At 50.4% G+C, this 27,413-nt stretch overlaps 1 protein-coding gene across 1 annotated transcript in view; it reads left to right on the top strand.

Moving 5' to 3' along the window:
• Nucleotides 1–27,413, top strand: part of HYDIN (HYDIN axonemal central pair apparatus protein) — a 133,570-nt gene that overhangs the window by 66,351 nt on the left and 39,806 nt on the right. Inside the window, exons 11-23 of the mRNA XM_042834732.1 lie at nucleotides 603–721; nucleotides 1,860–2,083; nucleotides 4,867–4,934; nucleotides 6,875–7,110; nucleotides 8,457–8,557; nucleotides 9,775–9,910; nucleotides 10,490–10,654; nucleotides 13,264–13,416; nucleotides 17,108–17,346; nucleotides 18,916–19,153; nucleotides 20,621–20,764; nucleotides 21,879–22,022; nucleotides 22,650–22,963. Coding sequence (XP_042690666.1) covers nucleotides 603–721; nucleotides 1,860–2,083; nucleotides 4,867–4,934; nucleotides 6,875–7,110; nucleotides 8,457–8,557; nucleotides 9,775–9,910; nucleotides 10,490–10,654; nucleotides 13,264–13,416; nucleotides 17,108–17,346; nucleotides 18,916–19,153; nucleotides 20,621–20,764; nucleotides 21,879–22,022; nucleotides 22,650–22,963 — 2,281 coding nt within the window. The remainder of the gene's footprint in view (nucleotides 1–602; nucleotides 722–1,859; nucleotides 2,084–4,866; nucleotides 4,935–6,874; nucleotides 7,111–8,456; nucleotides 8,558–9,774; nucleotides 9,911–10,489; nucleotides 10,655–13,263; nucleotides 13,417–17,107; nucleotides 17,347–18,915; nucleotides 19,154–20,620; nucleotides 20,765–21,878; nucleotides 22,023–22,649; nucleotides 22,964–27,413) is intronic.

The raw sequence follows: 27,413 nt of genomic DNA, 5'->3' as shown, positions 1-27,413 counted from the left end.
GTCTTGGGGCTTTTGGGAGCCATTTTGATGGCATTTTTGGGACACGTTTAAGGCTCTTTGTGGCCATTTAGGGGCTTTTTTGGGGTCCAATTTGGGGCAGTTCAGGGCCTTTTGGGGCTTTTTAGCCTTCTGGGGTCTCTTTGTGTCCATTTGGGGTGGTTTTGGGCTCCATTTTGATGGTTTTGGGGCCATTTGGGGGCTTTTGGGGGCCATTTTGATGGCATTTTTGGGACATGTTTAGGGCTTTTTATGTCCATTTTGAGGTTCTTTATGTCTATTTGGGGCTTTTTTGGGGTTCATTTTAGGGCAATTTGGGGCCTTTGGGGGCTTTTTACCCCTTTTTGAAGGATAGGAATACTTTAGTGTGAAGCTGCAACTCTTGGACTTTCTCTTCCTCCTTGTGCTCCTCACCTTCACACAGAGCAGAACGGGATGGCAGGTGGTTTGGGGGCCATTTGGGGGCTTTTGGGGGTCATTTTGATGGCATTTTTGGGACACGTTTTAGGCTTTTTGTGCCCCAAGCCAGCACGGGGATGGGGATTGGAATTGAGGTATTGGGGTAACAAAAGAAATCATTGCACTGAGATGGAAATTCCCCCCAGGCCGTGAGACCAGGCTGCCCCTGCGCATCAGAGGGGAAGGAGAAGGGCCCCGGCTGCGCTTCAGCTTTGACCAGCTGGACATCGGGAAGGTGTTTGTGGGCTCAGCCCACAGCTACGAGGTGAGTGGAGGGAACCCACCTGAGATCTGTTTCCTGCAGAGAAGCTGGGAATGCTTAGTGCTGCCCGCCGTGCTCCTCTTGGTGCTCCGCTGCTTGCACAAACTGCAAAGCATTTCTGTAAACGAGGCCGAGGAAATTGCCGTAAATTCGGCGTCCGGGCTCTTGCAGAAAAAAAGAAAGAAAGCAGAGCAACCGAAGGGAGGTAGTAAATGAGGCAATGCATCATGCCAGACGTTTTGAAAAGCGGCGCTGTGGCATGGAAGGACACATTGAGGTGTTTTCTTACCAAAATATTTTGCTCTTTATGCATTTTTAATGCTGATTCCTTATTGCTTCTTGCTGTATGAATTTATAAATTCCTTTACTTGAGAAGAGATTAATAAGTCAACAATGCTGTTAGTTGGTGCTGTCCTAAGCAGCTGGACTGGAGATAAACCTCAGCTCAGGGCAGCTCGCTAAGAGTTCACCTCACCATTGTGCAATCTGAATACCTGAATATTTCCAGCAGCAGCAGCAGCTGCAAAATTAAAAAGCAAAGGGCATTTCTATGCTTTTGTCTCAGTTCTCCTGGCAGATTTTGCAAGGGCAGAAGGTAGGGAAAATAAATCCAAAACGCATAGATAAGGCCCTGGAAATGGCAGCATTTCTCCCAGCGGCAATTGATGGCTTAATTTGCTGCAGGTGAGTTTGGTGGCATAGCAATGCAGCCAAGGCACGCGTGGGCACACTGCGACCAGCACAACAGAGCTGGAGCTCAGTGGGCTTTTTAATTATTGTTTTGTATGTGATGGTAAGCTCATAGGTGATGGCTGTGGCTCTTGAGAACAGGTGAAGTTGTTCTGTGCCTCATTGCAATCCTCTCCTCACACTGCTGGTTGGGCAAGGCCCAAGGAACTGATAGACTGATTAAAAAGAAAAAAAAAAGAAGTGTAGAATCATTCTATTTCTATGGAACCATCACTGCTTGGCATGAAGAAACCCAAAGGCAGAATTTGTTGTGTTTCCATTGGCTTCCACTGGGCAGCAGCACACCGCATCTTCTGCCTCTTAGCGATGTTAATTGTGAAATTAGCAAAAAACAGCTCGTTCCTTTTGTAGGAAGACTCCTCAAGCATTTCTTTTTTTCTCTCTGCTGCAGGCGGTCCTGTTTAACAAAGGAGCCATCGATGCTCTCTTCCACGTGGTGCCTCCAAGCACAGCGCTGGGCTCCTGCTTTGCCTTCGTTCCCCGCGAGGGCCTGGTCCCACCGGGGGGCCTGCAGCACATCCACATCTCCTTCTGCTCCACCATCCTGGGGCAGTTCACCGAGGAGTTTGGGGTCAGCGTGCACGGCTGCCCCCAGCCCGTCACCTTGACTGTCAGGTGAGGCGGGCACTTGATGCCTCGGGGCGATCCCAGCGTCCCTGGAGGTGTTCAGGAACCTTGGAGACGTGGCACTGAGGGATGCGGGGGGTATTGGTGGTAGGTGGGTGGTTGGGCTGGATGAGCCAAGAGGTCTTTTCCAAGTTATGATGCTCAGAACCAGGCTGCTATGCAAGCTTGTCCCAGGTGGTCCTTCCTATCGGCTGCGATGTGGTGGTGGAGGCTGGAAAGTCGATGCTTGGCGTTGAAGAGCTTTGGGGTGGCTGTACCTCCTCAATAACTCTTGAGAGCCCTACCGCTGGGCTGGGTAATGAGGGAATGAAAGGAATCTGCAGTTGATTTATCAATAAGGTAGAGGAAAATTGATTAAAAAAAAAAAAAAAAAAGCAAGGTTATTACTTTGCCAGAGCGGTAAGTAGGTCTGTTGACCTCCGGTAGAGGAACAATTATGTTGGGTTTGTGTTTGGAGGGAAAGTGCTGCTTTTTTTGGAAATCAAGAGGGAACATTTCACAATCAAATAATTTATTCTCCTCTGTCCCTCCCCCCAAAATTGGTCATGGGACGTTATTGCATAAGCATCTTTCTCCTTGAACAAGGGCAGATTTTGCTTGGAAAGACGTGCTTATCACAGGTAGAATACAATTTTATTGTCTCGTGCCCACTGCCTTTGCCCTGCCATGGCCATGTTCCTTGAGAAGATGGTTATCCATGGGTTTCATTGCCTTCTGGTTTTCCCCCACCAAATGAAATGGTTTGGTTTCTCCACTGGCTCCCAGAACTTCACTCCCAATGTCAGCTCTTTGTGGTCCCTCCCTCAGCTCAGTGCAGGCCTTGTTTCTCAATCAAACAGAGCTGTCCTTCCTGCTTTTGTTCCTCCCCAGTGCTTGAACTCCTGATTCCTGGATGGTGGCTCCTTTGCAACCCATCTGATGTTACATTCCCATCTGCGGTATAATTCCCAGTGCAATCTACTCCTCGGAGATGGCATCTGCCTCCTTGATCCCCTTTCGTTCAAAGTTCCCTCTCTAGCCCTTATCTTTCGCCCTCCAGCCCCAAAACTCTTTTGAGATGCCAGCTCGAGGTGCACCTCTGCTTCAGGGGGATTTGTGGCCTGGATTTAGTTCTCCATGGAGAGAATTCTCAGTTCTTGGGGGAGATCTGCCTGGTGGGACCTGGGGCTGCTAAGGAAGGAACGAGGATGAGAGCTCATGTGGTTTCTCTCTCACCTGATGTTATCCCTCTTGTTCCACATTGACCCCACTCTTCCTATGCACGCGCATTAAATAATGCTACTGTAAGACAAAATGTGGCCCAAACCACTGCCTCCCTCTATTTCCTGCAAGCTGTACTGTTATCAGCTGTTGCCCAAGTTGCTTGGGGTTGGCTGCTTGCCTGAGCCTTCTGGGCAGCTGCTCAGGTTTAGCTTGAGCACAGGCACAGCTCACTCAGCAGGAATGGAAGCCTGGCAAAGCTCGTCCCTGGCAGCTCCCAGCATCATCCCCAGCTGTGCCTGGCTTGGAGGTAGTTTTCCATCGTCTCCTGGCATGGGCTGTGATGGGAAGCATTGTCTGTTGCAAGTAAGCCGGGCTGGCTTGAGAGGTTAGGGCTGATTATGTGAGGTCCTTGGGGAGGGATCTTGAGAAGCAGCAGGGATTTGGACCTGGATTATTCTCAGGATCTAACTCAGTTCCAAGGAATCAAACGTGAGCCTTGGGTTGGAATGCCTGAAAGTCCATTCTTTTTGATTACCTGATCAAAAGATGCCTAAGCCCACAGGAGATTCTTATTTGGATGCCAACCTGAACACTTGTTTCTTTGGTATTTAGAAAGGGTTGGAGAGAATGGAGGACCAGAGATGGAGGCAGGTCCCCCCTGTTGGGCTCATGTACAACACAGGCACGATGGCAGTCCTGTGGATAAAACTAGAAGGCACCTTTCTCTGCAATATAATTAAAAGACAGCAGGTATTGATTGGCTCCAGCCATGACATAAGTGAATGGATGTGGTGCAGCTCCAGATGGTGATTTCAGTGGGTGATGTTTGAAGTCTGCAGCCGGCTGCTGGACTGTGAGGGTAGGGAGGAAGGTGAGCTGGGCTCACACCACAAGGGCACCCACACTTGGTGGTGTAAGGCACACGGTGCTTGTGGATGTGTCTGCTGGTGCCCTGGTGACGAGCAGATGCTTTTCTCTACAATTCAGCTATCCAGTGTAAAGAATGTTTGCTGTTCAGGTGGTGAGCAGTGGGTGTGTGGGGCTTCCCTGTATTCATGCCTCAAAATCCTGTGTCTTGTGATCAAGGTCCTTTGAGGAAAGGATGTCCATTTAGTCCATGGAAACGCCAGTTCCAGCCAGAAGTAGGAGACTTGCAGGGGGAAAGTCAGGTTCAAATAGTGATTCCACTTCATTTGTGTGGACACCTCTGAGCTCTCGTGGTGTGGATGGGAGAAATGGAGGCACAGAGCCATCACTTCTTCAGGGTCCTTGCCAGGCCTGATGATGGCTCTCCTTTGGCTGCCTCCTGTCCACCCGAATCATGGACTCATAGAATGGTTTGGGTTGGAAGGGACCCTTAAAGGCCATCTGCTTCCACTCCCTGCAACAAACAGGGACACCCACAGCTCCTCCACGTGCTCAGAACCCCATCCAGTCTGACCGTGGGTATCTGCAGGGGCATGGCACCCACCACAGATGCCGTACTGAACACAGGGGCGATGAGAACCAAACCCCTTGCTCTTCCCTTTAACCAACCAATGCCCTCTGCCTGTCCTTTGTCCAAACAGAGGCTGTGTCATCGGGCCAACCTTCCACTTTGATGTACCTTCCCTCCACTTCGGCGACGTCCCCTTTGGTGAGTGCACCCCGGGTTTGGTTTGCCAGCCTGCGTGTTGCAAGCTAACACAAGAGCATCTGTCACATCCCTCCCTTGGGGTGTTAAAACCAGGGGCTGCTGGCTGCTTCAGCTGCATCGTGCTGTTAATATCACACACGTGTTGTGTTTTAACCCAAAGCTGCCAGTCTTCAGGAGCACAGTGAACACGAAAGTCTGCGTGCTGAGATTGCCCAGGAGGTGGGAGCTGGGACCATGTGCCATCTCTTCCCTGTCACTTTCATGGGAGAAATCAGTGTGCTGTAAGGACACCCTGCTGTCCTTGAGGACCCACATCACCCAGCATTCCCAGAGATGGGGCTCCTGCCCCTCTGCTGGCATAGCCCCTGACTGAGCATCCACAGCTCCCATTGAAATGCAGATTCGGACACCGCAGCTCAACCTCACAGAAGGCTTTTTACTGAGAGGATCTGAAGTTTAAATGTGAAATCAATTGTGGATTGATTGAAGGGCCATTATCATTCTGTTCCCAGGATGCCTCTGTTTGGTTTTATGTTGGCTTTTTTTTCATAGACTTTTTAAGAAAACTCAGTACATTTTCTGAGCTGCTTTCTCCTCTCCCTACATCACCATCTCTCACTTTATTTCCTTTGGAGCAAATGAAACAAGAAATGCACCCAGCAGAAATACGGTTATGTAACACAGGGTTCATCCTATGTAATCTGAGTTTATTAATGCGGTGTTTCCAACTGAAGAAGGTGGCATTTCTATTTCTTGCTTCTAACTGCACTGCGTCTGGCAGCTTTGAGTCCTGGGCAGGCTGTTTGTCCCTTTTGCACTCCTCCTTGCTTCTGGAGGTGGCACTTGGCACTGCTGATGGGAATGCACTCTGCTCTCCCTGCATTTGGTCTTTTTTCCCTGCCTGGACCCACTGCTCCATGTGGACAGGCAGCATTAAGCTGCTGATGTAAACCTGCACAGGTAGCGATCAAAGCCTGCGTAGATGCCCTGTCCCCATTTGTTAGCTGAGGCAAAATATATTTTCTGCTCAGTTTTAAGCATTCAGGCTTGAAAGCAGGCTGAGGGTTGTTATGTGCTCAGTCTGCTTGCCTCAAAACAGGAGGTGCTTTCATAGGAGCTCCTGCTCCAGCTGCATGCAGGTGTCCTGTAAGACCTGTGCTGCCTTTCCAGCCCTGTGTGAATGCAGCTCAGCCCAAAGTTGCTGCTGGCAGGTGTTGAACCTGCTCTTTGGGGGCTGATCTTAGTCCATATAGATAATCCAGTTGTGATGGGATCCATGGTAGAAATGGAAGGTCCAATGATGCAGCTGAGCTAGCATGCCTAGCTTTTATGCCAACTGCCACCAACCTCAGCTGCTAATAGAAGGGAAACACCGCAGGAGTGTTGCATTTGCAGTGATCAGCTGCAGGAACCTTGCTTCTGTCCTTGAGACTGCAGAGCACAGTGTGTGCACTGAGCACATTATAAATGCAGGTGCTGCAATAGACAGCAGTGTGACAGCACGGGCACAACCACGTGGAGGAAAGCGTGGTTTGCAGTGAGTAGCTGGAATGCTGCTTTGCACAGTGCTGTAGTTCCCAATTTAATCCTTTCTTTTTCTTTACATATACTTTATTCTTACTGCGGATGCTCCTCAGTGGCAGCGTGCTGCTCTGATGGGTTGGAGGTGGTGGGATGTTTGCATGAGTTTGAGATAACGTTCAGCCTGAGATGTGGAATTTCACTGCTTGAATTTGCAGAATAAACAACTCGGTCTGTGTGGATGAATGCAGTAAATGAGAAGCAACGGGCACTGTTTAAGGATAGGGGCAGAGCTCCTTGCAGTTAGAGAAAGAGAAGCCCATGGTGATGGGCAGCCTGATTCCAAGCCCAGGCTTTTCTAACAGGATATTCCCAGCAGGAATCGAGATGTAACCGGGCATAAATTCATACTTTCATAGGCTTTCCCCACACCTTGTCGTGTCGCCTCAGCAACACCTCCTTGGTGCCCATGACGTTCAGCCTCCGCGTTCCTGGCGACGGCTCCGGAGCCCCCAGCGTGAGCAGCTCTGCCCAGGTGTTGGACAACACTCATCTCTCCTGGAGGATGGGGCTTCCAGCTCACCCCAAGCCCACCGAATTCACCGTGATGCCCTGCAGGGGGACCATTCGTGCCCAAGGGACACAGGATGTGCAGGTGTGGAGCGTGCTACTGTGCTGACCATGGGAGGGCTTAGCACTGCTATTGTTAGAATCAAAGGATGGCCGTGGTTGGAAGGGACCTCAAAAGCCCATCCAGTTCTGTAGGCTGGGTGCCCCCACCAGCTCAGGCTGCCCAGGCCTCACCAATGGCCTTGGGAAACCTCCAGGAATGGGGCACTGACAGCTTTTAGCTTTAGAAGGCCACTGTGAGGTCTTCCTCAAAGCCTTGCCTTCTCCAGACTCAACAAGCCCAACTACCTTAGCCTTTCTACATTGGAGAAGTCCTCCAGCCTCTGAGCGTCTCCATAGCCCCCCTCAGGAGCTTCAACAGCTCCTTCTTGAGAGCTCCTTTGAACCACTGCTTTGATTTACGGTGGGCAGAAGATGGCTGTTAGAGAGAAGTCATTGCATAAAAGTTTGCTGCTCTTCTTAGCTTTGCTTCTAATTCCCTGCCAAGCAGGAGCTGCATGGACTGCAGTGATCTCTAATGGGGACAGGAAGAGCTGTGGCAGCCACAGGCTGTGCAGCACCTGCTGGGCCATACTTTGCCCTTGTAAAGCTGCACTCCATCTGTTCAAGCCAGCAGATTTCCCCTGGATTTTTTTCTACTGTAGATAAAGTTTAAAATTAAGGGTCTGGTTTTTGTACGGTGTTGTACTGCAGTTAGTCTGTTTGTGCTTTAACTTGGTTTGCACAAGCCTTGATAGCTGCAAGGTGTATTTAACAACTCGGCCATCATCAGCAGATTTGTGTTTGTCTTCTGTACGTGGACCAGCATAAAATTAGGCCCAAATCCTCCCTTTCCTTATGGTGGGATGGAGGACCCTGTGCCCAAGGGCATGTCTCACTCCTAGAGCCTGTCTGGGATTAGTTGTCCTGCGTGTTATTTCTGACTGTCTCTCTTGACCCGTGGGTTACTAAAACACAGATCGCCTTAAAGAGAATTCCTTGGGACTGGACCTTTGTTGTCCTCAGATTCTGGTCCCTTGCCCATTTGGTCCCCAATGGGACATTTCTAGATTGGGAATGCCCACAGCTCCTTGTGAGTTTTGACATCCGAGGTTGGTGGAGCATCCATCAGCAAGATTCTGTCCCACCCATCAATCCCAGGTGGTACAGCTTGTATCACACACAGACACAGGCCTTAGGGAGTGATGAGGTGTTGTTGTTCTGTCCCTGGAGGTGTTCAAGACCAGATTGGATGGGGCCCTGGGCAGCCTGGTCTAGTACCCAATCTGGAGGTTGGTGGTCCTGCCTGTGGCAGGGGGGCTGGAACTTGATGGTCCTTGGTGTCCTTTCCAACCCAAGCCATGATATGATTCTGTTGTTCCCTTCTGCCAGGTCACCCTGTGCTCCAACACGGTGAAACAGTACGAGATGGCACTGGTGGTGGATGTGGACGGTGTTGGCAATGAGGTGCTGGCACTTCTCCTTACAGCCAGGTATTGGAACTTCCCTTGCAGCTCATCATCTGTCCTGGGGCTTCCACCACCAGTGTGCTGTTGGGTCGAGCTCCAAACAAGAAGCAAAAGTTAATGAGCTTGTTCTGCCCAGCTGGAGCTAAATCAGCTGTGAGAACAGCAGGGTTTTCAAAGCATTTTGTATGAAAAATGCATTTTGTATGCCCAACAGACACTGCCCTCAGTGTTTCTCTAAAGGGAACAGTAATTATAGTCATGATTGGCTTGGTCTGTGGTTCATTGAGGAGTATTTCCAAAGAGTCATCTTCCTGCAAGGGGGAGGGTGGGCTTGTGCTGAATGGTGACCAATAGGCATCACTTGGGACCTGCTGCTGGCTGGGTCAAGAAGGCGTAATGAAATGGGAAAGGGCTCATGGCAGAATTGATGAGCAAAAGATAAGAGCAAGACGAGAGAAGAGGGGGAAAGTGGTCCCTGATGTGAAGGGAGAGCTCAGATTTCTCTGCTCTCCTGTTCTTCTGACCAGGCTCTGAGCACCTGATGGAGCTGTGGGTGTCCCTGTCCATCGCAGGGGAGTTGGACCAGATGGCCTCTAAGGGACCCTTCCGACTCAAACCATTCTGTGGTTCTGTGTTTAGAGTCAAAAGTTATCCTTGTCTCAGCCAAATTCAGTCCTGGTGCACTGTGCTAAATGTTGGCTGAATTACAGCAGGAATGTAGCTAACCCTGTATATCTCATTAATTGAATGTACTCAGCAACCGTAATGATGGTAAGCCATCGATAAGCCATTGGCATTTTAGGATGATGCCCGTGGAAATAGCCAGGTGGGTTTGTGGTATTTTTGAGGCTGTGGGTCAGAAATGCTCCCTCCATGCTTTTATCTCTCACTTATCTCTCTTTTATCTCCTGTGAAATGAGTGCAAATGGGAAGAGAATGGGTAGCTACAAGCCCATGGAGTGAAGGAGCAAGGTGACCACAGAAGCTAGGAAAGGACCCAGAACAGGATGATGGCTCCTGCCCTCGGTGGCTGTGACAAATGGCCAAATTTGTGGGCAAGGGAGACCAGGGTTTGGAAGGAAAGGGAGTTGTTTTTTTTTTTTAACCAAAGCGCACAGGTGTTAAGTGCCACGCATCTTTGTGAGCCTCCTGAGCAGGCGGTGCCTCCAAGGACTCAACAAATGAACCAATTCTGCCCCCCCTCGGCGTCCCTGACTCCCCTCTGTCCATCTCTATCCTAGATGCGTGGTTCCCCCTCTGCGGGCGCTCAGCCCCGTGGTGCCCTTTGGGCGCTGCTTCCTCCAGCATCCCTACCAGCGGGCGCTGACCCTGGTGAACGACGGCGACGTTCCTGGCTGCTACGCGCTCCTGCCCCAGGTCTGCCTCTGCTCCTCCTCTCCCCAAACCTTCCCAAGGGGCTCCAGCTCTCTTGCTTTGTTCCTTTCTGCTTTCTCCTGTGGGGGCTCTTTAAGCTCCTTGGCTCGGTGACTCAAGCATGTCAGGGTACAGGCTGGTCACCTCAGGGATCGGTCTTGGGACTGGTGCTCTTCAACATCTTCATCAGTGACAGACGATGGCATCGAGTGCAGCCTCAGCAAGTTTGCAGATGGCACCAAGCTGAGCGGTGCAGTCGATGCATTGGAGGGACAGGACAAGGGGGAATGGTTTTAAACTGAGACAGGGGAGGTTTAGGTTGGATATAAGGAGGAAGTTTTTCACTCAGAGGGCGGTGAGGCACTGGAACAGGTTGCCCAAGGAGGCTGTGGATGCCCCATCCCTGCAGGCATTCAAGGCCAGGCTGGATGTGGCTCTGGGCAGCCTGGGCTGCTGGTTGGCGACCTGCACACAGCAGGGAGTTGGAACTGGATGAGCATTGTGGTGCTTTGCAACCCAGGCCATTCTGTGATACTATGAAATATCCCTCCAAAATGTTTAGAAGCTGTTTGTCCCACCTAGGAGCATCAGGAGGGTGCTGCTGTGCAGTACTGCAGCCCCGCGCCCTGCGGGATCATCCAGCCCCACAGCTCAGTGCAGGTGCCGGTGACACTGCAGGCCCAGGCGATGGGCGAGCGGCTGACGGTGGCTTCGGTCGCGGTGTTTGGGAGCGAGGGATCCCCGCTGGTGAGTCCCAGAGGTGCCCTTTGCGTGGCTCAGGTTGGTGGGGCGCGCTGAGGATTTCCGTGGGTGAATGAGCCATGATGGCTGGGGCGGCAGGAAGCCAAATCTTTGCTTTGCTGGGTGCTCGTGGGCTGCGTGCGGTGCCGAAATCACGGCAGCCTGGATGGGGAGAGTGTGGGCATGGGCCAGGTGCTGCCACGTGCCTGGGAGTGTTTGTTTGTCCTGGGGGCGAAGGAGGTGACTGGAGCTCCGCGCTGCACCAGGCTGTGTCCCCAGAGATGGTGCATTTACAGGAAGCAACGCAGGAAAAGCGAGCTGGATGTGCTCGTATGGCTTTGCTATAGCTCAGGCCCAAAGGAGCACAGGAGTGATACAGCCAGAGTTTCCCAAGCAAAGGGACAGCGCTGACCCAGTCCCAAGTGTTTCTGATGACCTCCACCTTTCCACCATGGAACTCACTGCTCCAAACCCAGCTATGGGCAGGCTTGCCACATAGAACTGGTGTGAGCATGGAATGAAGGGTTGATGGTATTGCTCATGGCATCTTCACTCCTCACATCTCACACAGAGGGAGGTGTTTTTCTACCAAGCTTGGGAATGGATGAGGGAAACTCTTCCTGGACTAAAACCTCCTAAAATTTGTTATTCGTAGCCACACATACATGAGAGCAATAACAAAATATAGGCAAAAAAGTCTTGCGTAGTGTCCTGGCTTCACCTAGCTGAGATCTAGAACGAATTTAGCTAATTAAACTTTAATTTAAAATGATATTAACTTTGAAGCAGCTACACTAAAATGTCTCGTCATCCCTCTGAGCGTGAAGTTGGATGTCAGAGGGTTGCTGGGAACCTTAAGCTTTCTGTAACGGAAAGGAAGGTTGACATTTTGAAAGCTGTTTGAGGGATTTAAGCTCTCATTAAAATGAATGGAAGTGATGCTGCTAAATCCCCTAGATGCTGCTGAACGTTTCAACCCAGGCGTTTGTGGTGTAAACCAGTCAACAGGAAGGCCAGGCGGTGCAGGAAGGCAAATTTTGCAGCAAAACCTGACATTTGGCAGAACGTTTTCTTGTAAATACAAGGCACACTTCCTTAAAAGATGAGAGTTTCTCCCTGTTAGAACGACCCAGTGGTTTTGCTGTTGGCTTCTTTTTTAACTACAGCGTTCTTGTAGAGCTTTTACCCTTGGGTTAACAATTTGTTTCAGCAAATTCAAGAAACTTTTAAATTTCTTGCTTGGAAATGAATTTGTTGTTCTTTTGCCCAAACGGTGAGAATTTCAGCTGGAGAACCCTCGCTCACCCTACAGCAGTGGTTGGCACAGGACTGAACTCGTGTGTGGTCATTAAGCTAGTCAGCATTGAGCATCTTTTACACTCTAGTTGTTGAATAAGAAGGGAGTTTCTTGCCATCAGGCTGGGTTCCTGCATTTTCTGTAGGACTGCCCTATAGTGTGAGTGTTGATTCACTGTCCCATACTGTGACTCAGGCTGGAAGGGATCTTGAAGATATCAGGCTCCATTTCTCCGCATACATGCTGCACTGATGGCATATCTTAGCCCAGTGCAACATGGCATACAGATCTGGCCCCACTGGAGCAACCACAGTGCATTCCCACAAAACCAAATAAGAACTTGCTGTTGTCATCTTGAGTCATGCCTTCTGGTGTTGGCATCAAGTCTTTATAGCCTTAGGTGGATCCTCAAACAGCTCTGTCTCCCTGCGTCACCGTGCTTCCAGCTCTACTGAACTGGGATCTTCTTGCCTCTTCCAAGAAGTCTATGGATGAAGGGTTCTTTTAATACGAGCCCTCTGTTGGTGAGGACAATGATAGCACACGCTCTAAGTGGTGCCAAACAGGTTTCTAGCTCCTCCTTCCTCAACCAGCTCCTGGTTTTGAGGTACAGCCTCCCTGCATGATTTCTGGTTCTTACTGCACACAGTCGCCTCCTATCAAGAGGAGAGCACTGGCTGAGGTGGAGGAGTGGTTCTGACAGCTGTCAATGCCATTTCCCTCTGTCAGACATCATTAAAGGTTTTACGTTATGTTTTTCTTGTGGCTGAATCCCGCTCTGTGCCTTCTGGTGAATCACACAGCATCTTGTCAGCGTGGGAGGTTTGTGCATCCAGGTCTTGTTGGGGTCTTGGGGACGGGTAAAAGTCGGCAAGGCTGGGTAAATCCTCATTGCTTTAATGATGTGAGAAGGCAGGCTGGTAAAGGGATCTGCATTCCTCTTCCTGGAGCCTGTGCCAGTTCTGCAAGAACAAAACTGTCAGGTCACAGACTGGCAAAGGAGAAAAATGCTGAACGATGTAATTAATAATTAACAGCTGCTATTCCTATAGCACCGGGAGTAAACATGAATACAATTCAAAGGCAAGTGTGAACAAATGGAGAAAAGATGGGTTTCTTCACCCCAGGAAAGGTCTCTTCTGTCTTTCAGTTGGGATCACCCCAGATCCTCCACTTGTTCCAGGTCTTTTGTGTTGTTACAGCACGAAAAGCTTCAAACAGTCATAACACTCCCTCAGTCTAGGAGCATTCTGAGCAGTCTCGTCTTTTTAACTTTTCTTTCTCTTTTGGTGTCTTTTCTACGTGCTTCCTGGAGCAGGAAATCCATTTAGTGAGCACTGGAGAAGGCCCAGTTGTCTACGTGCATCCAAGTAAGCTGAATTTCGGCCGTATCCCAGTTCTGCAAGATGTTTCCCAAACTCTGCACCTCTTCAACCAGGCTGTCATCCCTGCATCGTTCTGGACAGAGATGGTAAGGTGATTGCGGGGCTGTTTTCCAACCTATCGTGACTGATCTGTAGCAGCCTGGGACTTGGTCTTACGTGCAGTATTTCCACGTCCCCATCTCAAAGAGAAAATGAAATACTCTGTGACCTCAGGCAGCTGGCTCTGGTTTATAAGCGATGTTTTTTTGCAGGGTTTTGCATGCTGTCCTTGATTGCATCTGTGCCTGCGATCCCATTGCAATTCCTTCCTTCCTTGTGCAGCTGTACCCTGCGGAGCTTGCAAGGCCTTTCAGAGCCCTAATTTATGGGACTGGGTGATAAATCCACCAGCCTCACGTTCTCCGAGATGCTCAGGCTGCTGTTTCGATCTCCTGCTGGCACACTGCACAGGGCAGCTCCTTCCCCTGCCTCCCATCTAATGGCTCATCTTGAAACTGTGGCTGCTAGCAGTGAGGCTTATAGATCACAGACCCCACTGGAAAGAATGAGCTATTGATTGAAATTTTCACAACAGCAATGTTACAGGACTGGCAGCTTAACAAACGGAGCGAGATTAAATTAAGGGCTAGTGACAGGGAAGGCATAAAGCAAGTGTCTTGCTCAGAGTAGAAGAGGCAGGTGCTGTAATGGAGATGGCCACGTTGCCCACTTGGTGGTACCCATTTTGTGCAAATCACTGTTCCTCTTAAGTTATGCTTTCTACTTGACTTATGGATGAAAAGAGCAAGCTGAGATGCAGATGAGCTATGTCCCTGCTTTGGGTCAGCTTTGGAGTCAGCCAGGAGAGAGGCAAGCCGGGCTGGAACTGGAAGAAAGATCTCCAAAGCTGTGCATTGAGGTGGAGAACTCTGCTGGCCCTCTAGTTTCAGCAGGGATGGAATTGTTTTCTTCAGAGTGTTTGGTATGATGCCATGTTTTGGGTCTAGGGGAAGAACAGCGTTGATAATGCACTAATGTTTCTGGTTGCTGCTAAGCAGTGCTGTACAGAGCCAAGGCTGTTCACAGTGAAAGGCCCAAGTGGCTGAGAAGGAGCAGAATTGGGACAGTTGACTTAAACTGGTCAAAGGGATTTAAATTCCATACCATTTGGCATTGTGCAGAAGGAATTTTGAAGAGGGTGGGAATTCATCTCTCTCTTTTGCTGCACAAGAGGCTAGCTGGGCACTGGGCCTTGATTTTTGGTCTTGCCAAAGCTGGAAGGACCATTTCCATGTATCAGACCGTGGCTTGAAATGTGACATCAGCCACAAACGTGGGTTATGGCCAGGGATTTGCAGCCTTGTGCTTGCAGTGGGTTGCACCAAAGTCTTTTGAGGATGGCAGAAAGCTGTGTTTTCCCCAGGGTGTGGGTTGCACGTGGCTTTTAGGAGGGGCAGGAAAGGGTTGGAGGACCTTTGGGAAAGGCGCCTGAAACCTGGCTGTAGGGAAGAGTGTTTATTGCATCAGTAACTTACATGAATTCATGCCCCCCTCAAAATTGCTGTATTTTGGTAAACAAAGAAATTGTCATCTATTCATCTAAGGAAACTGAGAGTATTCTGCTGCGCTCATTGGCCAACGAAATTAAAGAAGTGGAGAAGTCTTCAAGGCAATTACGCTCCTACAAGCAAGAGTGACTCAGCTGCATGCTTTTCCCAGAGGACAATGAAAGGGGTTGGTTATTAAATGTTCTGCTTGGCAGCCAGGCTGTGGCTGTGTCCCGCCAGGCGAGCCCCAAGGCTGAGTGCTGGTGGGGTGAGCTGGGACAGGGGAAGCAGATGGAGGCAAGCAGCTGAACCAAGTGTGACAAATCGGGCTCTGTTGTCAGTGGCAGCAAGTCCCACACATCAGTTTTGATTTATTATTACTATTTTTTAATTTATTGTAGAACATCCCCTTGGTGGTGCGCTGCATCTGAAGCTGGACCCAAGCGGTCCGCCTGCCATCTCTTTGCTGCCCTTTGCAGAGTTGGTGCAAAGCTGGAGGATTTCTGGCTGCTGGGGGTTTTTCCTGGTGCTTTTGCTGGGAATATGGTGTTGCTGTAGTGCCAGGAGCCTGGCTGTCCACAGGAATTGGTTGCCCCTTCAGTTCCTGGATGTCAGACATCTCCAAGCAGTCAGAAGCCATGTAGAATCACAGAGTCGTAAGGTTGGAAAAGATCACTCAGATCTGCAGGTCCAAGCCAAGCCCAGCCCACCCCAACCGTGCCCACTAACCCTCAGTGCCACATCCCTGTGGTTCTTGAGCACCTCCAGGCGTGGGCACTCCACCACTTCCCTATTCCAGTGCCCAACCAGATCTTTGCAGTCAACAGCAACTGTTCTGCAGCATCACAGCTCTGCCTGGCAGCGATCCCCAGGTAGAGCATCAGCCTGTCCCTGCTCGGTTGACTAGTCTTAAAGAAATGCTGCTTGGGAAGGAGGACAGCTGCATTCTGACTATTGACTTCTGCTTCCCCTTGGACTTGTGCAAGGCCAGAAGGACCAGAACCCTTAATTAACTGGCTGTTAGTAGTGCGGTGGTTCCCCCGTTGTTTCTTGAGAGCTGCCATCCATCTCCCACGCTCACTGGTGCTGATTACAGACAGATTTTGGCAGCTCTTACTCTCAATGGAAGTCTGTCCTGTGAGGAGCTAATGATCTTGGTGCTAAGCTTCTTGATTAAATGATTGATCCCAACCCTTGCTTAGCGCTCAGGAACTCTGATGTCCAATAGTGCAAGCTCTTACAGGGACAAAAATAGCCACTATCTTTGTCTATTCAGTGCATTACTGCGATTGCATCGTCTCCCAGAGCACTTAGGGAAAAGCAAGAAGCAGGGATGTTATCAGAAGCCAGGCCTGAGACTGGGGATTCCTATAGATGGAATGTATGGGGCCACTCACTTCCAGCTCCTGGAGACTTGGAGCTCTGCAGGATTTCTGCTTCATGGGGGAAATTTGGATGGTGTGGGCAGGAGCCGTCCTGCAAATCTGCATGGAGGTGGCCCAGCACAGCCTGTTGGTTCTGGTGGGTCTCCTGCTGGGTGCTGCCCCTCGAATCCAAGCTCTAATGCAGGAATGAAGGCATGCTGCAAATCCTCCTCCACCTGAGGAGCGCAGCGGGTCTGCACTGGGAATTCAGAGCCTGTCTCCATCCAGACAACCTGTCACTATTCCTCAGCAATAGTTTCTTGGGCACAATTTACTGCCCGACTTGCTGCCAGGCTTTGATAAATGAGCTTTGTCATGTAGCAAACTTGCAGATTCACCTCTGGAGCAGAGCTATCAGGTCTCCTTTTCAAGCGAGCTACCCTATGTCAGCACAAATCAGAGGAAAAGCTGTACCTTAATGTCAGTGGAGATCTTGCACCCGCTGGTTGGCTTGGACGTGTTCTTTGGCTGGTGGCAGCTCAGTGGCAAGGTCTGTGGGGGCAGGAAGGGGGTTTATGGTGTCATCCATGTGAGGGTGGAACAGGCTGCCCAGGGAAGCTGTGGGTGCCCCATCCCTGAAGGCATTTGGGGCCAGGTTGTTTGGCATCCCTTGGATTGGTCAAAATTGGGTTGGTGAAGGGGGTCCTCTACCGGAGAGGTAAAATGCAAGTTGCACAAACTCCTGCATAATTGTTTTTTCCAGACAGCATAGCTTAGATTTTGTGAAATTTACTGTGTCTCTTAGCCTCGTACCTTCAGCCTGCCTTTTCCCTGCACTCACAAATCTCCATTGGTCCCACCCTGAGTCGATGCTTCTCCTCTTGCAGGATGGCAAAGATTCACGCTGGAGGGTTGAACCCCATCAAGGCATCATCCCTCCCGAGACCGAGGTGTCAGTGGCTGTCATAGCCAACCTGGACGACACCATGAGATTCCAGGACAACGTGAACCTCTTTGTAGAGAACAGCAGCACCTACGTGATCCCAGTCCGGGCTGTTGGCATCGGCACCACCATCGTCACCAATAAACCCTTTGCACCAGAGCTCAACTTGGGGCCACACTTCAGGTAGGGGCTCAGGGGTTGGGATGCGTTGCGGTCCTTGAGGTCAGTCCTTCCTCTTGAGGTCCCAGCAGTGTTTCATTGGTAGGAAATCCTTTAGAAATGCCTTATAGGTGTTTGAAAGGCATAAAGCGCTCGCCCTCAAAAGCAACCACAATGGAAACCAGTTGCTAACTTGTCACTGAATTGCCCCTAGTTATAATGCATTTATTTCCTGACTTTGTCAAATAGAGATCTGCAGCAAAGCAGCAGGTCCCGGAAGCCTCTGGCTGAAAAACACTACGTTACCAATATAAACATATTTCCCTTTGCAATAATGTTGCTTGCTTTTTCACTCAGTATGGAGTATTGGTTCACAGCAGCGTAAAGCCTGGTGGTAGCTTGTTAGCAATTCCTTGACGAAATTAATGATGCTGTTTTATTTCTTCTCTGCCTGGCAGTGCTGGAGGAGCAGTAGAATTTCTTTGCCCTTGATCAGCTCACTTGTCTTTCCCTGCTGAGCTTCTCGTTATTAGGTGTAGTTTTCCCTTGTTCCTCCTGCCTGTATTTGTGTATTTGTTATTATTTTTCCTGCCATCTTTTCCATCACAGCTGTGGAATCCCAAGGCATGGGATGGTGGCTGGGGACAGGTATGTCCCATGGGCATGGGGGACACTTTCTATGAGCAGCCCTGAAAGCGAGAGGAGGAAAAGCCTGCTGGGCAGGATAAATTAATTGTTAATTGAAAGGGCTCATCTCTAAGAGGGGGTTCTGTGTCTTACAAGCAGCGGAGGAGGGCAGGTCCTTACAAAGAGCCCAGGCACCAGCTGAGCTTCCCAGGACTGTGGTCCTGCATCTGGCATGACTGCTCTGAGTTCTCCATGGTACACGGCATCTCGTGCTGAGTTCTTACACAGCAAACACTTCTGCAGTCTGTTTCAAAGACTCGCTGCCTTCTACTTTTGTATTTAGCTCCTTAGGGTGGACGCATGTTTTGTGCTGGTTTTGAACATCTCCTGGAACCATTTATTCCCTGGCCAAGCTGAGATTTTTAATGGGTAAAATAGTTACTCCAGCCTTGCCCACAGTTAGTGTTTCTTTACACGAAGGAATCAATTTCCATTAAATGCTCATTTAGGTTTATGTCTCGCTCCAGTTAGTTACCCCCTGCTGGTCCCCTCTGCAGACAGACTGGCTCTCACTGCTGTGCTCATAGCAGGAGAACTTCCATTGATCCCATGTACCCATGTCCCACTTATCATCCCAAAACACAGCACCAGGGCACAGGATGGTGATCTGTTGGGTGCAGCAAGAGATGCTGGGGGAAGCACCTTGGAAAAATACAATGAGTGTGGAGCCCTGAAGTTAGAGGGCATGGTGGTGATGGGTCAGCGTTTGAACTAGATGACCTTACTGGTCTTTTCTTAATGATTCATGAAAACTGTTCCTCTCACACAGACCAAATGTTACGTGCTGATAAACTTGGGACAGCCATGGTCTGGCTTATGCTATAGCCAGCAGAGTGCTGAAGCTGGGGGACTACTGGGAAATCCCAGCTTCCCTGACACTTTCCATCTTCTCTACTTCTCTTCCAGCCTGAGTCCCTGCTCTTATCACTTCAAGATAACGAACAAGGGAAGGCGCACCCACCTGCTCTACTGGACCACAGAAGGCTTCACCCCGCTCCGCCAGCGCGATCGCCTCCCAGCCGTGGGTGACACCAAGGGCAGCCCCCCCCAGGGCCCCGTGTTCAAGCTTTGGCCGCTGAGGTTGGAGCTGATGCCGGGCAGGACGATGGAGATGGAGCTGGAAGGCTTCTCCAGCACTCCAAGGGTAAGGCTGGGTTTGGGGCTGAGCCCTTCCCATCGGGCTTTATCTGTGGGGTCGACCTCGGTGCCCCTTGGCTCTTACTGGAGAAAATGAGCATTTGCCTTCAAAAAGTGTTTAAATGCCACAAGTTACCATGGCAGCGCCGGTTGCTTTCCTTGCTGGCCACCATCAGTTGCTAAGGCTTTTCTTGTTTCTATAGCTACCATAAAGCCATCTTGCTGATATCAAAATATGGGCTACTTTAGGGGGCAAACAGCAGGTGATAAGGTGATAAGGCGATAAAGCATCCCATGCTGAGGCGGAAGGGAAGGACAGAGAAAAGAATTAAGCTCAGAGAGATTAGGAAGTAAGTAAATAATAATTGAACAGCAACACACAAGAAAGACAAGGTGATGTATCTGGGGGAAGCATCCACAACACCTGCGGGAGGGGGCAGCGTCTGGGAGCAGCAGCATTTTTCCTCCGTGCACAAACACAGGCAGAGGGCTCGTCTGGCACCGAGCTGCAGAGGAGAAAAATGAACACAGCGTGTGTCAGCCCTGGTGATCACAGGAGGACGTTCTCCACGTGGGAAACTGCTCCCAGGGATCATTACCATTGACAGCTGGGGCTTGTGTCAATATTTCCACAGCAGCCCTGCTGTCCCAAGGGCAGTTGGTCTGCCCGTAGGGCTGTGCACCCGTGAGCTGCAGCTTGAGGTGTTAATGGGATCGCTGCACCGGCCCCTTTTGCCTGGGGAAGCCCAATTCAGAGAATGGCTTGGGTTGGAAGGGAATCGTGCAGGGAAGCAGCCAGTGAGCAGGAATGAATCTGCACCATGACCCCAGTGATAGCAGTTTTGAAAGGTGTTTGAGAGTGGTAGTGGAGGAAGATGTGGCAACTCATGTGGTGGGACTCTCCTGGCATTTCACTTTGCAGTTCTGAACTGTAGGAGATCGCTGAAGAGAGAGAAAAGGAACCAAAGAGGGAATACAAAGACCAGGGCACTGGAGAGGGTTTTGTGCTGGTCTGGTTGTTGGCAGCCCTGCACATAGCAGAGGGGTTGAAACTAGATGACGATTACGGTTCTTTTCAGCCCAGGCCATTCTATGATCCTATGAAAGCTGAATATGGATCTGTGAGCTCAGTTGGGGCTCCTGTGGCCACCGCAAGCCCCTGGGAAGGCTCTTGCCTTGCTTGTATGGGGCTGCAATGGGGCAAAAAGGGGATGTGGAGAAGTGATACCGCAAGAGGAAGCAGGAGAAGTTGAAGTGTAAGAGCACTTAGCTTGGGCAGAGGGCTGCCACCTGAGATGCCCTGTTACATGGGTTTCTCCTTTGTATCCTTTCCTCTAAGCTTCCAAGAGAAGGAAGGCTTGTTGGCTTTGGACCCTCTTTTCCCTTCACACAGTTATTTTTGTAGTGATGACCTACTGCTTTCTATAAAGGTTGTGCTCAGCAGTGGGGCACATGGGAGACTGTGGCATTGCAGGTGGTGATGGAGCGGCTGCTGTGCCATGCCATCATAGGCAGCAAGGCAGGGAAGACCCAGATCATGCAGGTGGACGTCACGTGCGAGTTCATTGCCCCTGTCCTGCAGCTCTCCTCCAGGGAAATCACTTTCCGGGTGGAGAAGGTAAGTGGCTGGGTTGTGTTGTCGTGCTCAACCTTGTGTTGAGGGGCCGCTGACCTCAAGCCTTCAGGATGCAAAGTTAAGTCTTCTCCGAGTCCATGGAGCTTTGGTTATTGATTTGAACGGGACCATTCCTTGCTTCCTCGCCCACGTAATGGTGGGATTACAGCTCCCTGTCAGAAGCAGGCTGGGGCCACTTCTAGAGAGGCATTGGTTTCTGTACTCAGTGTAGAGGAGGGTTCTGAGGATCCCCCGTGGCACACTGGAGTCTGAACACCAGTCCTGTAGGGAGGCTGAGAAAACCAAGAGTGCTGTCAGCAGCTCAGATTGATGAGGAAAAGCTGTCGTGGTCTCTTGTTTCTCTGCCACTCTCTCTGCTGTCGGTAGAGATGTTGGCTCTTTGCATTTCCCCATCACCTCCTTCAAAGAAGCCGCAGACGTCCTTCAGTTGCACTGACGATAACAGCAACGCAAAGCAGGTGCCCTTTGGTCTCTTAACTCCTGCCTCCTGCATCATCTTTCCCTCTCCCACAAGGTGTCTGAAAAAGAGAAAATAGTTCATTATTTATTGTCAGTGTTTCCAGGTCTCTCTTCCAGCTCCCTGGCTCTCAGCATAGCCCACAATCCTGCGAGCAGCTCAGATTTAATGAGAAGCTTTTCTCTCCTCCCTGGTGCCCACGCTCTGCTTAACGTGTGCTTTCTCATTTACCAAACACGATGGCATGGCAGATGGCTGAGAGCAATGCGTATAGAGCTCGTTTCCCAAACATTAATTTACACAAGTGGAAATGAGCCTTGCACCTCTCGGCCCAAAGCTGGAGTTGTATGATGTGGATTTTGCTTTGTTTTGGCCTTGTAGGAGCAGCTGCTTCCTCTTGGGTCACATTTGCTTCCCCTGTAAGAGACTGATGTCTCCAGTCCCCTGCAGGATGCTGTGGCTTCTGAAAAAGAAAAGTGTTTGATGAACTGTGAGAAAATCTTTCTAAGAGAGCGAAAAGCAATTGGAGTGGTCAATAGAGAGATCTGTGATTCAGAGGTTGAAAAACGTGCAATGCAGCAGGAAGGGAAGGGGGCCTATGGCCACTCTTTCTCCATTTGTTGTCTCCTGTCTCTGTAGCAACCCAGTGATGTCCTAACTGCTCAGCACAAACCTCTGCACTTGAAGAACATCTCCTCCCTGCCACTCAGTGTGGTGCTGCTCGTGGAGCAGCCCTTCTTGCTCTGCAACGTGGAGCAGCAGCCTCTCTCCATGGACACCCAGGTGAGCAGCTCGGGCTTCGTGGTGCAGCTTCAGGAGTTGGAGATGTTTGCTCTTTGGGTCAGCAGCAGCCTGGCCTAAGCTAAACCACATTTTAATTGAGCTGCTGAAAGAAACAAGCTGCCTTTCTAATGGGTAAGTTTGGATTTTCCCTCTCTGCTGCAAGTCTGAGGCTGCAGTGCCATTGCCCATGTTCTGAGTGTAAGGATGAAGGAACTCTTCAGGAGTCAGGGCTTACCATGGAGCTGATGTGGTTGTGTTTTTGGCATGTAGCTTTCTCAGGTCCAGGATTCAGCAGGCCAGTTTTTCTCTTGTATAGAGCAGAAATGTAAGCCTGAGGTAGTCCGCTGGGGGAGCTTGCGGGCAGACACACCATAAAGATAATGAGGGATGAACTGAGAAACTCACCTTGGCATCCCACCTGGAACACCACGTATTCACATACTTCATGGAACTTCATCGCACTGCTGATCAACACAGAACATAGAAAGGCTTGGGTTGGAAGGGATGGCAAAGACCAGCTGGTTCCACCCCTTGCCATGGGCAGGGTTGCCAACTGCTGGATTAAGCACTGGGTCAGGTTGGCCAAGGCCCCATCCAGCCTGACCTTAACATCTCATCTCCTTGTAGCCACTAAAGCTGAAGACTGGGGAGGAACTTCACCTCTCCATCAGATTTAACCCCGCTTACGAAGAGGGTTTGAACATCCGGGTGGCGGAGCGGGCTCTGAAAATACAATTTCTTGAGCACCCTCTTGAGGAGCACATTGCTCTTCGGGGAGAAGTCTACTTCCCAAATCTTCACGTGGAGACCACGGCCGTGGACTTTGGCTGCATCTTGAACGACACCGAGGACGTGCGTTACGTTGAGGTGACCAACTGCAGCCCGCTGCTCGTGCGGTACCGCTGGTCGTTCCTGGCAGGCAGCCCTGTGAGCCAGATGAGGTACGTGCCTTGCCCTTTTCTCCTTCCTCGTGTCCTGTCTGTAATTTGCAGAGCCCAAGGCTGTCTGCTTGCCGTCTGACAAATTGCTTTCAGCTCTCCCATCTGGAAATGTCACCTACTGGCTGCGGTCAGGGAAGAGGGGACCTGCACCAGTCTGAGGCTGGGAGGGACACGGTGTGTCCTACAGCTGCAACTGGACGCTGTAGGAGCCTACAACACTTCAACCTTAATCCGTAGCCCAGAATTTCACTTTCTTACCTCTGAGTCGTAAAGTCATTAAGGTTGTAAAAGATTAACATCAAGTCCAACTGTTCTTCCAGGCTGGATGTGGCTCTGGGCAGCCTGGTCTGGTGGTTGGCGACCCTGCACAAAGCAGGGGGGTTGAAACCAGATGGTCATTGTGGTCCTTTTCAACCCAGGCCATTCCATACTTCTATGATTCTATGACCTACCACCTATATTGCCCACTAAACCAGTGTCCCCATGGAGCAGAGCTCCCCCTTGGATCCCAAGCCCAAGAGCCTTCTTGCAGTCATGCTGAAGCACATCTGTAAGCACACTTCCAGTCATTCTTCCCGCTGTGGCCTCTCCCCGTAGTACAGAAGCCTAGTCTGGATGGTTTTAATTACAGCAGCAAATGGTTTTTCCATAATGCCCTAGGAAAGTTAACCACTGTGCATTGAAGTGCTGCTCTTCTAAATAATACAGATCATCAATAAGCAGCTTTGTTTGGAGAATTGGATCTGGTTCACAGCAGGAGACCTGCTGGGGAGTGGAAATTAGCTGTGGCTGTGTGGAGGGCTCAGGGGAGGATTTGGGCTCTGGGCAGCCCGTTCTCAGCTGGGTCTGAGCAAGTAACAGCGGACCTTCTTGATGCATGGCACTTTCAGGAATGGGCCTAAAGGTTTCCAGTCATGCAGGGGGAGGCAGGCAGGCAGGAGGGGAGCAGGGCTGTAATCGTTGCTTGGAGGCCGCTGTCATCTCCTGGTAAATTAGATTAGGGTTTAATTACAAGCTAAAGGGGAGAATCTAATTTTGATGATAGAGCAATGCTTATATTTTATAATAACAGAGAAACAAGCACATTACACCAAAGCCTGTGTGGAATTAATTTCCTCTGGGGCCACTTGTTGGACGGTTGCCTGTTTATCTTTACTCTTATTATTTAGAACCCCTTGGAGTTTTTGGAAATGCGAGAGCCAAGTTGTTTTTTTCAGCTTTTAATCACCCTGTCCCCACCTAAGCTGGCTCTGCTGGACCTGAGCCCACAGGCAGTGGTTCTTGCAGAGGATGCTGAGTCACCCAGCTCCATTGGTGGGCAGCACCAAGCAGTTCCAGCACTGGGCAGCATGGCAGCCTGTGCTCCGTGGGTCTTGGGTGTAGACCCTGTGCTGGTTTGTTAGTGAGGAGGATGTTATGACAGCTCCCATTTCTGCTCTGCATCTTAATTAAGCATTAATATACTCTCCCCGGGTCCCTCAACAGACATCATGTGATTCTCTGTGGCAGAGCTGGAAATGAAGATAGTCTCCAAGCTATTAACACCTCAAATTGCTCATTAAGAGCCCAGCAGAAGGGCAGCATGTCAGATATTATTTCTGGTCCGCATTAAGCACTGTTGGTATTCTAAATTATCAGATCAAACTAACTCAGTCTGACATGGGGAGAATCAAGCATCGGGTCCCATGAAGGTGAGATTGATGGAATTTAACATCCATCCATCTAACCTTGCTGGAGCTCATCATCAGAGGCTCCCAGCATCAATCAGACACACATATTTATTTTGACCAGGAGATAAAAATGTTGTTTCTCTGTCTGGACAACACTGTGCCTACTTTTTTTCCTTTTTCTTCTAACCGTTGAATGCATTATTCTCCTCCTCTGTACTCTTTAGTTCCTCAAGCAAAGCAATCACGTCACCCAGCCCAAGCATTGCTGTGGCTGGACGTGCCCAGGTCATGCCAACCATGCTTCTTTTCCAACACTGCTGAGCCATGAATCTCTCGTGGTTCCTCCTCCCCTAGAGTACAGAGTGGGGACAGGCTGAGATCAGTCTCTCCCCTTCCCTTGCATCTCTGATAACTCCAAGCTGAGTTAAGCACTGCACTGCAATGTTTTCTGCTGTGTTGGGATCAATTTCCAGAACGACCCAGCAGGAGGCAGAGCCAAATTCAAGCACTGCATTTCGTATCTTAAAGATTTCTTATCTTTAAGGCTTCTTCCACGAGGACTGACTTGTGCCCCTTTCCAAGGGAAGTACGTAGGTCCTCGGTGTGGCTTTAGATTCCCATCAAAAAGGAAAGCATTGCATCCATGGGTTGTGCAAGGCCTTTCTAGAATAACCAGAGACATCTGTAACAAATGCATCCTTCCTGTTTCTTCCCAAGACTCTACTCTATGGTCAGCTGTTCTCCAAAGTTTTCTTCTTATAGGAGCAAGCAGCAATGCATGTCTCCTTCTGAGCACTGCTGTTCCTGCACGACCCCTTGGTCCCCGTCCCTGTTTGAGACTCAGGTACACAAACCTTCTGGGGAGGCAGCTAGCATGCTCCATGTGGTCCATGCTCCAGGACAAACCATCTGCACAGCTGTGGCTCCCATTAAACCTGCTTCCTGCCTTGACCTGATGCCTCTGCAGTGGGAACTTCGTGGCTACAAACCCAGAGCAATGCATTGCCAGCAAATCCTTTGTGGAAAGGGCTTGTTGAGTTAGGAAGCGTCTCTTTTCTACCTAGGATTTTTCCTGCTGATTTACTTTGAACAAACAACGAGCCTTTCTCCTCCCAAGTGGGTCTTCTGTGGCATTAATAACTTCTTGTTCCTCTGCCCTCCCTCCTGCCACGTCCCCCGGCAGGCTGCACTGCAGGGACCCTGCCAGCCAGGTTCCTGCCTCATTACTGACAAAAACAATCTCTTGTTGTACTTGATGGGGCCTTTGTTTGTGATGGTTTTATAACAAGGAAGAAATGGAAAATAGAGACAGTGAAAAACAGTGCAAGGCAAAAATCTGACAGCAGCGCTCTGTCAGCTGCCCGAGGAGAGAGGTAGCAAAAAGTTGCATCTGAAATGCACGTATTTGTCATGCCCTGGTGCTGGGGAGTCTCACAGGGGGGACAGGAGTGTGCACCCCTTTCTCCCCAGTGTTGTCATGGGCCTGCTGTGTCTCATAGAGCTGACAGGCTCCCTGGGGCAGCAGATCTGGGGCTTTGGTAGCTCCAACGTAACTGCTTCTCTATTGCCCCATGGTCTTGGGTCTTTCAGTTTGGAGAGCTGCAATTCTTGCTTGGGATGCAAGCCAGCTCTCAAAAGGCTCTGCACTCAGGAGCAGAGATGATGAGGAGATGAAACGAAGAAAACTTGGGTTTTCTGAGGCTCAGGTTGGATATTAGGAACAATTTATTCTCAGAAAGAGCAGCGAGGCACGGACACAACTGACCAGAAAAGTAGGGGAGTCACTGTCCCTGTAGGAACCATGGAGATGTGGCACTGAGGGATGCGGTCAGTGGGCATGGTGGGGGTGAGTGGGGGTTGGGCTTCGGGATCTGAGAGGTCTTGTCCAGCCTTAATGGTTCTATGATTCCTTTGCCCAACGGTGACCAACCCCGGTGCTTCTGTGGTGGTCTGGAGAGCAGAGCTGTGGCATTGGAGAACATACTGAGGTAGGGCAAGTGAAAGCTATTTGCAGTGCAGTCACCTGGAACTGAAAGAAGAGTGCTGCTTTATGGGTTGGCCTCCTCCAGAAGCACCTTCCACATCTCTCTGTGCCCACAGGCAAGGTGAGAAGTGCAGGTGCCCATGGTGCCTGGCCCTACCAGTGGCTGGGGATCTGCCAGGTCCCATGGAAATGCTTTGAGAGAGGCAGAAGCTGTGGCAAAAGGAGCTTTCAAGACCCTTTCTTGATTTTTCTGATGGAAAGTAATGGGTCAGTTGAGGTTTCAGGTGATTCCACATGCAGGAGGTGAATGTGGGAGCAGCATCCTGCAGTTTATGGGGCTGGGTCTCCTCTCTTGCTGCTCTTTGCTTGTTCTCAAAGCAGAGACTGCTTGGATCCAGCCAGCTGCAGTGGTGAGATGCAGTTTGGGTGACTGTCCTGGTGCTGATGACTCTTGCTCAGCCTGCATCGTCACATCAGGTTGGCAGCAGCAGCGTGATTTCTAGCTCCTCTATTTTGGGAGGAGGGTGTGGGAAGCGGTGTGAAGCTGTGTCCCCAGCAGGCTCACAGGCAGGCTTATTTCTGGCATCTCAGAGGCTGGGGATGGCAGGGCCTCCTCCCTCCCTCCCCAGTGGCCGTCCAACTGCGCTCCCATCCCCACTCTTCACTCCATGGAGGTTTGAGCTGCACTCCATGCACATGCAATGGGAGACCCTGAATGGTGGAAGGCAGCTGGGGGTGGGTGAGATGGACCCCGTGTTCATCTCCCCCTTCCCTTTGCTTTCCTAAGACCTCACCT

Source organism: Centrocercus urophasianus, unplaced genomic scaffold, assembly GCF_019232065.1.
Source record: "Centrocercus urophasianus isolate 14NV4802_14NV808 unplaced genomic scaffold, USGS_Curo_1.0 seq_49, whole genome shotgun sequence".
Taxonomy (NCBI): domain Eukaryota; kingdom Metazoa; phylum Chordata; class Aves; order Galliformes; family Phasianidae; genus Centrocercus; species Centrocercus urophasianus.
Note: the sequence above shows the minus strand (reverse complement) of the source record. Positions and strands in the feature narration are given on the sequence as shown.